The sequence below is a fragment of the Nyctibius grandis genome, chromosome 6 (assembly GCF_013368605.1).
Source record: "Nyctibius grandis isolate bNycGra1 chromosome 6, bNycGra1.pri, whole genome shotgun sequence".
Taxonomy (NCBI): domain Eukaryota; kingdom Metazoa; phylum Chordata; class Aves; order Nyctibiiformes; family Nyctibiidae; genus Nyctibius; species Nyctibius grandis.
In genome coordinates, this window is record NC_090663.1 from 80,415,553 (window position 1) to 80,432,662 (window position 17,110).

General features: G+C 40.7%; 1 protein-coding gene across 1 annotated transcript in view; it reads right to left on the reverse strand.

Annotated features, from left to right (window-relative positions):
- Positions 1 to 17,110, reverse strand: part of AFG2A (AFG2 AAA ATPase homolog A) — a 202,163-nt gene that overhangs the window by 24,833 nt on the left and 160,220 nt on the right. Inside the window, exon 15 of the mRNA XM_068402793.1 lies at positions 14,172 to 14,336. Coding sequence (XP_068258894.1) covers positions 14,172 to 14,336 — 165 coding nt within the window. The remainder of the gene's footprint in view (positions 1 to 14,171; positions 14,337 to 17,110) is intronic.

Genomic DNA, 17,110 nt, shown 5'->3' on the forward strand with positions numbered 1-17,110 from the left:
ACTGCCTGCCCCACTCGGTGGGGCACTCGCTGCCTGCGCACCTTTGATACTGCGTCTCTGTAGCAGATTTCTACGGATGGAGCTATTTTTGAAAGAACTTATCAGATGGCAATAATCTCATGGGGGCAAGGGGGAAAAAAAAGAGTTTGCTGCTTCAAAAAGATGTGATAAGAGTGGCAGATTTGTTCTTAAAAGTCAGGCTGATCTTTAACGTGCCTACAGTAGCATTGAGGCCACACCGAGTTGTACTCGATTTCAAAACACTGATTAAAAGGAGAGGGATTCATCTGGCCACTGTTCCTCACAAACACCTATAGCTATGTCTCATATTAGAAACCAGTAAAAAGCAAAACTGACAAACCTGGAAACGTTTACAATAACTTAGCTTGGGACTAAATGAATCAGACCATGCCTACTCTTTGATCCCATTAAAATGTAAGGAGTTTTCTTGGTCATGGAAAAAATCATTTTGCTATATCAAGATGTAATCGCACAGAACAGTATTGGATAGTTCATGCACCAGTTGGTTTGACGGAAACGGACTGTTAGGAAACGACAGGCACGTAAGCGACAGCAATAGAATACGGCTGCAAAAATACATCCTACCTTGAAAATCAAAAAAAAAAGTAAATAAAAGCTTGATACATCTTCAGTTATTTCTCCTATCTAATTAATAATATACATTAAATTAGAAGACATTTTAATTTTTAGGAATTAAAGAAATAATCCTTGGATTTAGCAAGCTCAAACACGTATTTGATTTTAAGTGCATTAAATAATTCCATTGGTTACAGGGAATTTTTTATGCACATGAAAATCTTTGAAATGCTGTAGGGTAACAATCTAAACTTTGACTAGGCTAGAAATGAAAGGTATTAATAGTCTGACTTTGGCTGAAGCGATAAAGATGATGAAATTCAGCTGAAGAGTTAAATTCAGATTTCAAACTCTCTCAGACTTTGAAACTTGGTCAGACCAATTTCTAATTAGCCATTAGGAAACAAGTATCTTCCTTGGTGCAACACACATATGAAAGTAATGAAAAATATGTTCATGGTAGATAACAGTTGTTTCAGGTTTGTAAGCACACACTGCAGACTATTTTTGAGTTCCTTGGTAAAGGGTACATCGATTAGCACTGTGGTCTCTCTCTGCACTTTCACGACAAAGAAAACATGAGCAGTAACACACTTTCATACATCGAACACTGAGTCTTTAAAGAGCTAACGAGAGATCTTTTTTATTCATGTTCATCATAATTCCTACTGCTCTAGGAAGTTCTCTAGTTCTCTCATGTACAAATTAGACAGCTTGGAACAGAAAACCTACAAGTTATTTATGAAATCCGTTGCACATGCAGAACCGAAGGCGGCTGACTGCTGCAATACACATCTACCCATCATTTTTGGTTTGAAATAGCTACAAAATGCAGTACATCTCCAGGATTACCTGCTTTTAAAATACCATGCCTGGCTGGATGATTCATTTGCAGCTTGGGCTGTTTCACCTTTAAGAGCAAATTCATTGCCTGAGCTAAGGGATGTTCACTTCAAAGGAAGAGCTGGTAGACTCGCTTTCCCCACAGCAATGACAGACCCGTGTATAACTAAGTGCTAAAGAGAATATGGACGTTTACAGTACCATGTATACTCTACATATCACCACTTAAATACGAATTTCTGAAAATCCTGAATATTAGAGAAATAATTAAATGTATGGTAAAAGCTCCTACATGGCTTCATAAGTAAGAAAGGAGACATAAATATATGTATACACGTTTGTAAGGAAAGGGTAACACGAGTAGGACACAAAACCCAAATGAGCACTGTTACTATATGAGCAGGTCAAATGAATGCAATGATACTACTACTATTAAGTAATAATATTGTCAATTAATTTTTAAAAGTCTCTAATAAAAGTTGAAATCTTTTTCCATCATGAGAGAGACTTTTTGGTTGTGTTTATATATCACCCTGAGTAAACTGGCTGAATTGCAAAGACAGAACACTAACCTAGAATAATGAAAGGAAACAAAAATACTTCTGCTCGGGACTGACATTTATCAATATAAAATAGCCATTTTTTGCCATTGTTTGAAGTAAGGGAAGTAATTAAAGTACACAAAACCATTTTGATACCACCGCCCTATTTCCTGCACATTAGTAACAAAATGCCTCCTCCATACATCGTGTTCATTAACTCTCCCCAATAAACATCATCCTTCCATATCACACATTTGAGAGCACTCCTAAACTGGGAAGTTGGGCAACAGCATTGCTTTATGCAAAACCAGCCAAGTCCAGTCAGGAAACAGATTAATTTGAAAGCCTTAATTAATGACTGAACATTTATACAGCCAAGATTTATGAGTTACAAGGAAGTAAGTCCAAAACATAACACTCCCTCCTGCATGCAAGCTCGCTTTTTAATGCTAAACAATTAGCCTAGGGTAAGATACTGCCTAAATTCTCAAGTTCACTTTCTTCTTCCAACTTCCAAGCACTGATAGAAGACAAACGAATTTCATGTTTTTTCTTTCTTTTTTTCCTGCTCTTCCATAAATATTGTTATTAATAAACAAGGGTTAATGAAGACAAAATATAGGGTGTTTTTTTAATAAATAAAGCAATGAATTTCAAAAGATCTTTTTTTTAGCTCACGAATGCAAAAATGGTATACAAAAAACAAGAGGAAAGGAAAGAACAGAATGCTTTCTGGATGGGTAAGTTCATAGAACTTATTTTTTACATATCCTTGAAGCAAATCATGAAGAAGAAAAGGAAGGTCTTTAGAGAGATACGTATACTTACTAAAAGTATATATAATCACATTAAAAAAACTCTTTTAAAATAAAAAAAAATCCTAGTTTTTTCTTCCTTGAGTTCAGTGCACTGAATTCAGAAATACTTTTGCAAATTTAGTAACAACAAATGTCAGAAATGAAGAGTAAGTTTTCAACTTTTAACATTTTGCCTATATTCCACTTCTGAAGAGAAGTGACATCTTACTACGATGAGCGCTTACTGTTTGGATATTAAACCAAGACTGCCAGCTCTTCTTTGGAAGTCCTCAGGCCTTAAACTAGAAAAGTAAAAATCAAGAAAAGTTTTGTTCTCTCTTGATTATACTAAATTACCAAACACGTTTTCTTGTCTGCAAATTTTGTTCCACTAACAAAGGAGCGTGGTTTGTTTCTCCCTCCCCGTTTACATAACATGTAAGTACACAAAAAAGACCACAGAAATGGCACGATCCTATAAAGCGGTAACACATCTGACGAGCCCGCCACCCTACAGCCATACTGTATGCCCTCCCTGGCGAGGGAACTCCCCAAAACACCTCTCTCCAGGCACACAGCCACAACTGCGACTCACAGAGGTAACCAGAAACACAAGCGGCACGTGGCTTTTGGGTTTGGGTTTTTTGGGGGGTTTTTTTGCTTGCTTGTGGCAGTGTGATAGTGCTAAACACCCAAGCCCCTATCACTGCCTATCATGAGAAAAATCCCCAACAACTTGTCCTCCTGGCTTCTTCTCTTCGGTCCTTCGTTCTTGGCTGAACGACAAAAACCATGCCTTGCAAGGGAAAGTGGCTGCTGAAGAGAGATTGAGTGGGAAGAGTTTTCCTGACGTGGACTTACAAACACTTGGAAACATCCCACCGCAGATACCCACAGAGCCTAACCTATAAGCTGGGTACATTTCCCCCCCGCCCCCTTCACCAGTTTCTCATCAAATGGGAGCTCACTAGGAGCAGTTCTGGAAAAAGACAAAAGTTGGTTTACCCTAGTAAAAAGCACAGTAAGACCAAAATATACAAGACGAAACAGAAGACAGATTGCTGCTCTCCCACCCCTTTCCCTCCAATGGTGTGTTGCACTGTGCAATGTTAAGTGTAACAGTAATAGTCTAGTTTTATCACAAATTTACTTTGGTTGCTAGGAAATGAAGTATCAAACACCTCAAAGCCAATCTCTGTAAGATGTCAATTACTCTGAAATCATAACCAACCCTCCCTACTTCCCTAAATAAGAAAATAAACCATCAAACAAACAAAATCCAAAGCAGCTCTTTCAAACTGTGCAGAACGCTCTTGGTTCTCCTCCCCTGACAATGGGGATGTCGAGACCAATTAGCAATTGCAGTCATCTTGGGTTTTGCTCTGCTTTCTTCCACTGCAAGTGGTCAACCCAGATCCAATGGCTCACTTCTATACATGCAATGCCATGGACAAATTACAGAAGACTAAGATCTGAAAGGTTTTTTTCTACCCAACTATCCTTGATGTTTTCATTATTCAAAGCCAGGAAACACAAAGCTTAAGCTGAGAACTAGGTGATAGTTTGAAAAAGTTTAATTATAAAGCAAAACAGTCCACGGAATTGCTTCTAACATAGCTAATAATCTGCTGCAGCGTTATTATTGTGCTGTTTCCATCTGCCAATAACCATTTCACCCTTTTGCCACAGGCAATCTAAAGCTTTATGTATTTCCATACGTATTTAAGGGAAACCATAAAAGATAACTTGGAAATAACAGCTTCCAATTTTTTATATACAAAAACCTGAGCTACAGCAGTGCATGGACCCATCAGCTTTTCAGTAGTGCTAAGAAATGTTACTTGACAGCTTCTACTCCAGGCAATGGTTTGAATGCTAAGACCAAAATTTTGTGCCAATACAAAATCTTTGTTCGGATTCAAACAGAAAACAGAAAGCCAGCTACAGACAGCTCCCCTTAAAGAGCCTTCTTCACTGGGATTGCAGCTCTCCTGCTCCTGAACAGCCGGTGTTCAGGCACACTATGAAAACAGAAGTTCCATGGCAAAAAGGAAAATCTCCCTGTTTGACAACGTAGGCTTGGCTGCAAACAGTTTCCCTGTTCCCACATTCAGCATCAGTGACTATCTTAATTACCAACAACTTCTCAAACTGTTTCAGAATTACTGTTGAGCAGCTTAATCTCACCAAAAAGCCTCCAACTCCAACAATGTTCTTGCTAAAGTTTGTGAATAAAAAAAAAGAGAGCAGAACAAAAGCAGATATTTCAACTATTCTTTCCCAAAAAATCTCACTTAGAAAATTTAAATCATGCATAAACAAAAGCCCTTTGAAAGGAATAGAGCAGAGTGCATTTTCAAACTCAAATAACTTAATGAGATGACAAGAAGCGTGTAAGCTTGTGGCTCATACACATTTTTAGGGATAGGAAGTATTAAAGCATATCACAATTAAAATGTGGAGAAAAAAAACACCATAAAAACCTCTCCAAATACTTTATCAGTAATGATCATCTTTCCCAAAATAAACTCAACATTTACTTTACACAAATGAAAAATTATTTCTATTATAGGAGAAAGCAATGGAAGCAGAATAGTTGGTGCACGTTCTATACAAATGTAGCTTTAATAGTGACAGCTTTTAAGTCTGAAATTCAGTACGTTTATTGTTCAAGATATTCACAGTCTAATGGCACACTTATTGATTTTACTAGATATTATTTTATTATTCACTATTAGGTTCCAAATTTTCACAACAGAAACAATTACTTCGCTGATGACTGCCAAAGGCAAACATCCTATTTTATATGTACACAAAGATACCAATATATGCTCAAATATTTTAATTCATACATACATCTCTCCAATCTTTGCAGGTCAGTGAAGTGTAAACAGTTAGTATTGTCATTAAAATACACGTTCTTCATTCACAGCAACAATACTCAAGGAGATTAATAAGCTTTTATACTGGGGCTCTATTATTCCTCTGCCATTCATTAACGTTTCTTCCACCTTGACAGCAATTTAACTGGCACAGTACCAGAAATACAAATAGGTCAGCACAAGGTGTTCCTCTGTATAGTTTCACCTGGTATAAACATCCTATCTGAGTTAGCCTTCAGGTACTACATTTAAATATTCCTAGTGCCAGTTAAGATAATAATCGGAACTGTTCTGGATATCATTGTCCAAGTACTACCCTTATTTTTAGAGGACTGATTCTGTTAAGGATGGAAAGGAAATTTTACTGCAGAAGTGGGGAGCCCTCTGCAGCTCTCCTGGCCAAGCTGATGCCCGAGATGATACCTCAGTGCTACTTCCATGGGAAACCCCCTCAAAATCCTCAGCGTATCCAAGAGGAAAACGTATATACACATAGAGAAAGGTAAATTGAACACTGAGGTTTGATAGTCAGATATTGTATAGTATTAAAAGTAATCATAACAGCCACTTAAATGAGTCAGACACACGCTAATCTTAAGGGCATGAGAAATAACAACAGATACATAGTAAGAATATTTACTTTTTTCCCCCATTTATGAAAAAAGTGGATGCAAATCAGTGGTCTTACAGAAAATGAAACAAAAGCTTCGGACATATCTTTTGCTAATGTACTAAGATATATTCAGTATTTACAGTGACTTGTATACATTGAGGATCTGACCCTGAAGTTGGTGTATAAGAGTCAAGGATCAGGAATCAATTCTCAATGAAGTGCAATGACTTTTTGCTGACTTTCTCTAATTTGGATGCCTTGTCTTATTCTTTAGGACTAGAGCTGAGTCAAATTCAAAGCAGCAGGCTCACTGCTAACCGCATACCCTGTGACACATCGTAACTTACAAGATCAAGTGCCAGCACTACAGGTTTAAATCAGAAAAACAGATCCGTATGAGGAAAAAGTGCTGAATTTTTTTTCTTTTCCTTTTTTTAACACAAAAGCAAATTCTGTCACTCTGAACTGATACAAGCATTTGCATTACGTAGATGAAAACACTTTAAAAGGCAGAAACCAAGCAATTTTCAATTCCTTCCTGATAACTGCAAATGCAATTTTTACTCTGAACATTATATACCTCCATTTGTGATCACTGGCATACTGAAAGCATGTGCTTTAAGACACTGAAGAATAATCCCCGCTGTCTGATTTAAAAAAAAAAAAGAATGAATTAAATTAAAAGTTGCTAGAAATAACTCACAGGCAAAAAATAAAACTAAAAGAAAACAATAGCGGTAGCCTAAAGAGACATATTTTTTCCTTCAGGAATGAATTCCCATCTGTTTTTAAAGAGCAACATGTTTTTCCATTGCTGGGAATTACAGCCAAAACCAGGACAATAAAGCAGCAAAGCCAGAGGCAAGAGCAGAGGGCAAGTGAAGCTGGCTGACAGAGAATCAGTCTAGGTCCCTCTTTTATAAGCCTGTGTGACAGCTCAACAGTCCCCCGCTGTGCTGGCAACACACTCCCCTCTCTATACCTACGCTTTACGCTGGTAAACGCAGGTGTCTCCCATGGCCTCGGCTGGTTTGGTGAAGCTACGGATGTTTTATAAAAGCTCATCGGAAGCGAGCAGCCCCGTCGGCAGAGGATAGCTTACCCCTGACACGAGGCATGCAACAAGAAACAACCCTCCAAAGGCACAGGGAGGACAAATGCAAACACAAGTGCTCCTTTACACAACCCGGGTGGACGATGCCGTTAATACTTAATGAAGACACAGAAAGGAAGAAAAAAAAAACATATTGAAATTAGCTGTAAGGTTCCTGCACTACAACTGTTCCAGCATTTACGGAATCAAAATGTTCAGCTCTTTGGGCTGTACGGAGCAGGAAAACCTCAGGTTTGAGAAGCAGGCTAAATTTCACACCTCAACACTGTTTGGTGCTCACTTGGGGGCTCATTCAGATCGCCTCTGGCGTTCTCCCTAAGTTCCTCTGAGGATCGCTGTTCTTTGAGCTACTTAGGAAGCAGTTTCGACTGTATCCTCCTGAGCTCTTAATGGGTCTGACCTTTACGGAAACGCTAATGTCCCTTCAGCCAGATGCATTAAATCTCCTCTGCTTGATTAAACTATTAGCAAATCATTATCTCACTGAAGGATAAAATGTTCTTTCCCAGATAAACTTGCCATGCATAAATTTCAGTGCAAATACCCTCCTGTATACCAAACCTCACGTTTTGCATAAACATGCTAATTGCCAACCATGTTTTATATACTCATAGGGTGAACGTATGCTGTACTTTATCAGGTCTCAGCTTAGACAAGACGTGATGAAAATCACCCCACTTAGGGCAACAACACCGCCACCTCATCTCTGAAAAATGCGTGAGGGGAACCAGATCTTTCTAAAGTGACCAAAAAGTAGAGCGGGGAGAGGCGATGTAACGCCACAAACTCTTGCGGTTCGGCACCGCCGTGCAATGAGCGATTACCCAGACGCTCGCGCTGCCCTCGTTCCCAATCTGCCCGAGCACATTCTGCACGTACGAGGCTCTTGCGAGACCAGCAGTAAGCAAAATCCCATGGGAAGTCCTGTGTAGTTAGTTATTTCCTTTCCGGTGATTCATCCCGTTTATCCCAAACACTGACATTCAGAAAACATTCCGAATGCCAGGTATTTCCTCACCTTCCAGCTGCCTGTGCCAAACACATCCTCAGCACTGATAAACGTGTGTAGAAAGGTGGTGAGCCCACACAACCCATATTGGGTGAAGGCTGAGTCTCTTTTCCTCACCCACCCACACAAAAATGTTCACTTTTCAACGAGTGATATAAACTAACAGATCCTATGCATCATTCCAAGAGAAACTTCAGAGGTTCATCTGAGGCCTTAATCTTGCTGCGTTTCAATTTGACGGCGTTCCTCACTTTGAAAATTGCATTTCACTGCAATACCATACCCTGGTGTGGAGCTAAGCAGACCTCCTTCAGAAGGAAAGGCCATCCAGCAGAGTCAGCCCACAGTCATTTCAGCCACAGATGCTTTAACTACCAACATCTATTTTCAAATCACACCTTTCTGATGACACATACACATTTTTTTGGTGGTATCTTAGAAGTTCAAAATCTGAGGGCCCAGTCCCAAGGCATGATGTGTTGAGCACCTTCAACAGCTGTTGAATTCAATGGTAATTGAACATGCTCTGCATCTAGCATAACTACACATAGAAGGAACAAACATGTTTGTATTTAAAAATTAAAACCATCAACTTTAGCCAGGACATGATTTGAAGGGTCTACTGGGTTTTTTTTCCCCATACAGAAACTTCACTCTTTTTTTTATTTTTTTGATGCCTTCACTCCCAAAATACTGTGTCTCTTTTTAGGCTACTACACAGGATTGGATCCATTGCCCTTTAAAAATGTTAAGCAGAAAGCCTTTACCTTAAGTTGGAAGATCTTTTCCTTCATGGAAAACTAGATGTAAAGAAGATAACACATCCTATGTCAGATGTCCTTTTTTTCCCCCCTATATCTAGGCCTTCTCTCACCTTTACTGTAGATGCTTTTTACTAAAGAGCCAAATTTTTCCCAATCTCTTAAAAGACTGTTTACCCTCCTGTACACCTACGATGGAATGCATCCTCACTTCTTTTGTAGTTGGTACCTTCCTCTGTAAGAAAGAGAGGAGTCGGGGGAGGTTTTGGCTGTTTGGGGTGGTTTTTTTATTAAAGTTTATAGTTTAAATATGTCAATATCTGGTAAACAAGAACTTGCGTCTTTTGGAATACATATTTTAAGAGTCAAAGGCTTCAGCTGATTTGAGCTAGTGTGCTGCTGCAAAGACTCTTCTTGGCATCAAATACGCTCTCATTTGAGCCAGAGCAAACCTTCATTGGCTTGCTTTTTTTTCCCTCCTTCATTCTCTGTGTTCCCATTGAGAGTTATTGCAAAGTGAGAAAGATATTTTTTACATTAACTATTCGACTTGGACTAAGAACCAGTGAAAGATTTACAGGTTCCCAGATTCCCGCTTTACTATTGTGTGCTGTAAGCATGGAAACTGATAATACTATAGAAACAATGCCAGCCTTCGCTTTCACCATGACCTGCTTTCCACCAACTTAAAAGCAGTCAGTCCCATTAGCTTACTTTTATAAGCACGCTTGTCTTAAGAATGTTGTCATCATATCCAGACATTTAACTTTTTATTACTTCTAACCAACTTTAAACTCAAAACAACTCAACACTTGATTTCAGTTTCTGCCTAAAACCTCCCTCTCTGCTACCGCCTTCTAAACTGTAACAAAAACATAATCTGACTGAGGCTTAGACAATAAAAGAAGGTCCCTCGCTCTGCTGGGTTTATTTTCCTTTTTATCACCTCCTTTCTGGAGCAAAACATTTCTACAGTGGGGAAACATTGTCTTCAGCCCTTGCTCGTCCCTTTTCGCAGAGCAAACTCCAAGGAATTGAAGACAGACACACCCCTTCCACTTAATTTGTACAGGCAAATGATATAATCTTTTTTTTCCCCACACGGGTCTAATAAAGACATCAGTCTTTGCATTTATAAAGGTAGGTGTCCTTCCTCTAGGCCAAGACATGTTCCAACTACAACCTTTCTTCTTCTCTGTTTGAGACAATGTATAATTTAAAAATTACAGGACAAGCAATTTCCTATCAGATACTGTCCAAGTAATTATGTTCTTACGTACATTAGAAAGTGCATTGAGACTATTGATGTTTTCTATCACAACAGAGAGCAGCCAATAATTATGAAAAACCTAATCTGAACTCCAAATTCAAAAACTAGAGCATCTGAGTTTGTGGAAGGCCCACCTTTCCTAAAGCAAGCTGGCTGTAGCAGCATCATGAAAGCAAGCAGATGATGCCCAAAGAACTCACACTGCTTGCACTTTAAAACATTGCTTTTAAATACTTCTGTGGTTGGATCTTTAATTAATCGTACTTTATAGAAAGCACAGTGAGAAATCAAACAGATAAAACTTCTCAGCATGAAGTGTAACAGTGAAAAAGCTCTAGGAAAAAGCTATGATCAAACTGAACAATCTCCGAGTGAAGACATCTCAATGACATAAATCCATTAAAAAAAAAATGCATCAGTTTTATAAAAGTTGAATCTCCTGCAATTTTGCCCAAAATAAAATGCAGGAACACCAGAATAAACCTTATAAAAATTTTGATGCAGCACGACACTTCTTGTTTTAGCCACTTTTATTACTTTCAAGGACTAGAGACTTCTCCTCTGTGTCCTTACCAGTTGCTCCTCGCAAGGCCAGAGGTACAGCATAGCCCAGCCTCTTGCTGAACCACGCGAGGCGTCAGCTGCCCAGGCACGGCCTTCAGTAGAAATTTCTTAGAAAAAAACCTGGGGGCAAAGACAAGCGCGGTTCTGCCTGCTCCTCTGCCACACTACGTGAAACCTGCTGGCCTGCCTGTGAGGGCAAAGGAGACATTCGGTTACCGCAGAGCTGTCCTTGCAGCACCCAGATCTACCCTGCGCACAGCTCTGTCACACCGCTCAGCTCAATAGAGGTTGAGGTGGTCCTAGGAAAAGGCAGATGCCTTCAGGGCAGGGATGCAGCCAAAGAAGTTGCCTTAGAGGGAGGAGGGAATGATTCTTGGTGTCAACATCAACTCCAAGACCAAACCTTGCTATTCAGACACTTCTAAAAACAATTTCTTACTTTCCTGACTTACAGATACTGAAGTATCCCTGACGAAGCACCTCAAGCACTGCTGCAGAGCACTACTTCAGAAGGGCCTGGAAATGAATATCGAACTCAAACCCAAATATTTCTAGAAAGCCGAGGCTTTGTTTGACCTATGCTATTAGCATAATAAAAGCTAACTGTACAGAAATTGCTCCTCTAATGCACTTATTTTTTTTACACTAAACTTCACTTGCACATGAGAAAAGACAATTGTAATTCACCCTCATAAATTATCTTCCATCTTCTCTCACCTGAAACAGTGGGAAGTAATCACCCTATTTTGCTATCTTGATATATCTTTAAAGGTACTCATTATGAGAAACGTACATCCAGCAGGTGAATAGAGATAACCGGTCATAAATGATGACAGGCAAAAATATACAAATATCTGATCTGAAAAAAGGCCAAGCTGGAAGCCAGACGCGTACTGAACTATCCACTTTACTTGCTGTTTATTCAGTTCATGTCAGGATGATTCAACGCATCTTTACACGCAATTCCCTATTCATACAGCATCTTCTAGTCACAAAACCAAGCATTTTCCATTTCTTTTTCTAAACAAAGGGTAGAACAGTGGAATGGGAACTTGCCATTCAGCAGCGGAAACTATTTGTAAAGCTGGGAAGCTGGCAACTCTAGGAAGAAAAGGCTTTAATGAAACTGGCCACTGTGTGTGCCAACTGTCAAGACTTTTTATATATCCTTCCAAGGAACACTGACTGAGGCTTTTTCTGTATTTACTCTTTACATTCCAGTTATTATAATTCTCTGAATTATGCAAAAGAACAAAATTAATGAGAAATACCGTATTAGAAACAGGCAGGCTTTTTTTTCCCCCTGCAACTAGTTCGTAGCTGCACTCAATGATCCATTAACTTATTTTCGGTTCTGTACAAATGCCAGCCCCAAGACATTTGCGACTCATTATCAGCTAGGCACAGGAATTCACCACTAGAGCCTCAGCTGATCCAGGTCCAAAGGAAATCCCCATATGCTTGGAATTTCTGAAATACAAGCATTACAGTTGTTGCCTGGTAAGAAGACAGTTTCCATACACAACAGAGGATATGTTTATGTTTATGTTTTTGGAGGCTTGTAACTCAACCAGAAGCAGATAAGTTTTCCCAGGGCAACAAAAGTCGTATCACTGACATCTGGGTATAAACATAGTACTGTTTCAAGTCACTACGCCAAAGCATGGAGGCAGCAGAGCTGTGACAGTTTTCCAGACCAACATTTAAGCCTGCAATCCTTTTTATTATTGCCTTTTTTTCATTATGAGATCCCACATTCTGCGGCAAAAAGATGTGCTACACAGAACAGCTTTGCTCGCTACGCGGCTTTCATTTGTTCGTTCCCAGAGCACAGTTTGTCCTGTGCTGTGGAGGAGGAAAGCTCCAGCGGGTTTGACGTTGGTGTCCACCGTGACACAGCTTCCCAGAACGAGCCTGGAGGCTAGCCCAGACACTGCTGCTGTGTATGGCAAGGTCTGACCCCATTCCCTGGACCTGGAGCACTCACAGCAGTGCCCTCACCAGCCAGAGGTTACTAGTAGGCAATGAAGCATTTTACAACACACTCGCATTTAAGTGATAGCTAAACAAGCAAAAGTCTTGCCTGGGAGCACATCCAATACCAAGTCAGTTGAGAAGGGCCTTCAGCATTACAGGAATCACACAAATACTCTACAGTCACCCTCTCTTTTGGACCAAGACAAAAGTTTCACTTTTTTCCCGGCCCTTGTAAACAGCACACAGAAAGATGGGGGAGCCGAAGCAAGCACATCACATTTTCCACTCTGCTATGGAAAAAGCAGAAGGTGACTATGTAATTAAAGATAGTACGATAACGCATGTACCAGGACTGGCTACAGTAAGGTGGAAATTTTAATTCTGGTATTTCATACCTTTTAAGAGCTTGAATTGGCAACCTTAATAACATTCTTTGAATTTTTGAAGTAATATAATTACTTTCATTAATCAAAATGAGGAAAGAATGAAATATCCTTTCACGAGACACTGACATGAATAATATTCAGGGAGCAGAGTGGTGACCACTAATGTACCAATGCTTATTATAACTGCCAGGCAGCAGCATCTGAGAAAGTTCCTCCTTCTATCCAGGACAGGAAATAATTGTCTGACATCCATTGCCAGAAGCTGACTAACTAATAGTAACGAGCTATAACAATAACTGCTGCTGTGAGGTCTTGATTATATGCAACAGGTAAATACGAGCTTCAAAGTGACCAGTGACTCCCCTGCAATTCCCCTACACTGTCTCATAACTCTGTCTCTCCTCCCTCCATCTGAGGCTCTCAGTCACAATCCTAAATGCAAAAGATCCCTGGGGATGTGGGGACGACCAGGTGAACCATCTGGGCAGTCTTGGGGCACTTTCTCCCCACCTCCCTCCACTCCTCCTGGCAGCACATCCTTCATGAAGTCATCTGCGATCATACTAAGGCTCACCCTGGAAGAGTCCCTTCCCCTGGCAACAATCCTCTGATGGAGATCTTGAAGGAAAAAAGCCCCAGATTGTATTCTGTTTTCTGAGTGGAAACACAGAAATCTCCCAAACACTCCCTTTCATAACTCCCCCCCACCACTTGGAGAAGACTCAAGGGATGATATCTGAATGATACTTGATTTCAATTTTAAAACCACAATTTTGTGCACCAACTCCATGGCTGTTACCATTCAGCAAGTTTTACCTCTGCTCCTGAGTACTTCTGTGTGTGCTGAACGAGCTCTGCTAAGCAGACTTCCTCACTGACTGGCATGGACCGAAAATGAAGTTTGAAGATCTCCCCGCGAGTGGCTGCATCTGGCAATGGCACGTAGATAATTCTGTCTATTCGCCCCGGTCTCAGCAAAGCCTGCAATAGAAGCATCACAGGAAAAGTTATAGCCCACGGCACATCCCATCAAGAAAGTAAAAATCACAACTCAATTAAAAACAACAACGCCACCAAATAACCAACAATTTCAGCAAAAGCAAGAAGCTGCCCAAGAACAATGAAGCTATGTGCAAGAGGGGTTATTCTCTTACGTTAGAACGGATCCGTTGCTGAAAAGACAGTAAAGCTACTCAGCTTGTGAAGTGCCAGATTATGGAAAAAAGGAATCATAAAGGAACCATAGTCATTTTCCTACAATAATAATTTTAGGCTTGTTGCAAGGTGTGCTGGAATGTTAGGACTTGGCAGAAGGAGAGGTGGCAACGGACACATCCCAAGTTCAGATCTTCCATCAAGACAGTAAGTGGAGAAAAAAAGATTTTTGAAGTGAAGCTTACATAGCTTACATTCTGGGTTCACGTTGCTTTACCCCAAATTATTAGAGCTGCACATGCTTACAGAAGAGCAGATTACTCTGACAGCTTTTTATGCAAAATAAGGTAACAACAGACAGAGGCCAGTGATGCTCAGCTTCAAAAAGGGAGAGAAAAAACCCCAGACTTGCAAAAGCACTATAGTTAATACGTTCTAGCATCAGCTTTGAACTGTTGGGAAAACCCTGTTTTTTCCTTCTCTTGTACCACAAGACAACAGAAGATTCAACAGATTGATACAGTGACAAGCTAAAGCCCCAACTTTGCAGTTTCATACACATATACTGGCCCTTGCACTTTGGTTTCCCAGGGTTACTCGGGTTATATATACACTGGGGAGGTGGGAGGGTGACAGAGCAAACTGGGCAGCGCCGACAGGCAACGTAAGAGGGGACAACGGCCACAAAGGGCAGCGTGGAGGGTTCAGACTGGATGGGAGGAAAAACTCTCTAGAAGAGAAGCACAGCCTCAGGGCAGGTCATCGGGGAGGCTGCGGAAACTCTGGCCTCGGGGGTTTTGCAGCTCGGCCAGACGAAGCCAAGCCCTCCCCGATGTGCTGCTGGCGATAGTCCCGCACCGTGCAGGAGTGGGACCGCAGGGCCTCTGGAAGTCCCCTCCAACCAGCGTGTCTGTGACCCTGTGCTTTCTGGACAGGGTCAAAAAGTAAACGTTATCTATATATAAAACAATGATATCCGATACGTAGGAGAAGCCAAGCTCTGAAATTTATTAGAAGAGAGGAAGCTCATTTCCGTATGTTTCTAAAAATCTCCGTGATTTTTGAAAACTATATACAATAAAAAAAGTAAAAACGCTCCCAGCCTTTCTTACTTGACATTGGAAAAAAAAAAAATAACAAACCCTGTGCATAGCAAATGCACATAAATAGTATTTAAGCTATTTTCTAGAAACTGAACAATGTTTATAAGATTCATCATGTAACCTAAATTGTTTTTATGTTATGGTTCTCCCTTGGGCAGAGTAGTTTGAGTTCCAGATGACTAGAGATATTGCATGGCTGTCCTGGGCTGTCAGCCAATAAGTCTTTTCCCAGCCTGATCATGTCAGTGAAAGTCATGCTGAAAAAATAGTAGGAAAGAGCTTTCCTTCCTGCACAGCATTGATCAAGTTAACACCCTTCCTAGAGTTTCTTTAAAAAGACTGTTGTGGTGCTTCAGAGTGGAAAAATGTATCCTGAATGTTAAGAGATGTCTTGTTATTTTTAAAACAGAACATGAAAACGTTCACAGCCGAAAGTGCACGGCACTGCAGTGTGTTGCATCGAGCTACGTAAGGAAGGCTGTGCTGGGAAGACCGAAGGTCCGTATCCAGCCCAGTACCCTGCCCCTGGCAGTGGCCAGTGCTGGATCCCTACAAAAGAGAGCGAGAAGCACTGGTATCTCCTCGGCAGACTGTGCTACCTTCCACAGCACTCTTGATATATTCACCAAAGAACTCAACCCACTGATGAGAACTCAACCAGTGTGTAATTCAGTGCCTAAATCATGTGTGTATCAGGATATTGCCATTTTTTGCCAACACACTTGAAAGAGAAATTTGCATGTTTCAAGACTAGGCTTGGAGGGAGAGGAATTATACCGCAATTGCGTTCCGCGGGCTCTTAAGGAAATGCCCATAGCTAATTCTATTATTTAGAAGAAACAAGAAGTGTTCACACGAGTATGGTGGTGTGCCTCTTTCAAAGGAAGGCAGGTTTAATCAGGACGCCTAGATAATTACAACATTTTCTAAGGCCAGCTTAGGTTTGCACTGATGAATGACCATGGCTGTTGGGCAAGCAGGACAGGAAAAGTGCTTGATGCCACTCAGCTGGGAGCAAGTGCTCCCCTGCATTGCCTCGGCTTTCAGTTCTGAGCTACAGTCTTCTAACACGACGGAGCACCCACGCTTGCAAAGCACAACTGCAGATGTAAAAGAGTGAACATATTGGGTTTTTTGCTCAGTTACTAAAAATTGTATTTCCTCCAGGTTGTCCCAAATGCTCTGCGTTTTATATATAGCCGTAGTTGGAGGCCCAAGTTTTAAACACGCTATCATTACTTTTTGCTACAATCAGGCCTAGGGACCTTATCCAAGACGGCCAGATGTGCTGGGAACTGTACAAAAAAAGCACAAGTCAGTCTCTGCAGTGCTTGCTGCTTAAATAGACATAGACAAGGAGAGGAGAGAAAATATTCTGTAACCTCACTTGAGAGAAGAGTCAAATTCCCTCCAGCCCCCGGAGAGACAGGCAGAGTGAACCGAGAGCTGGTCTCCACCAGCCCTCCCAGCTGGACGGGAAATGCGGTAACCCTGGGA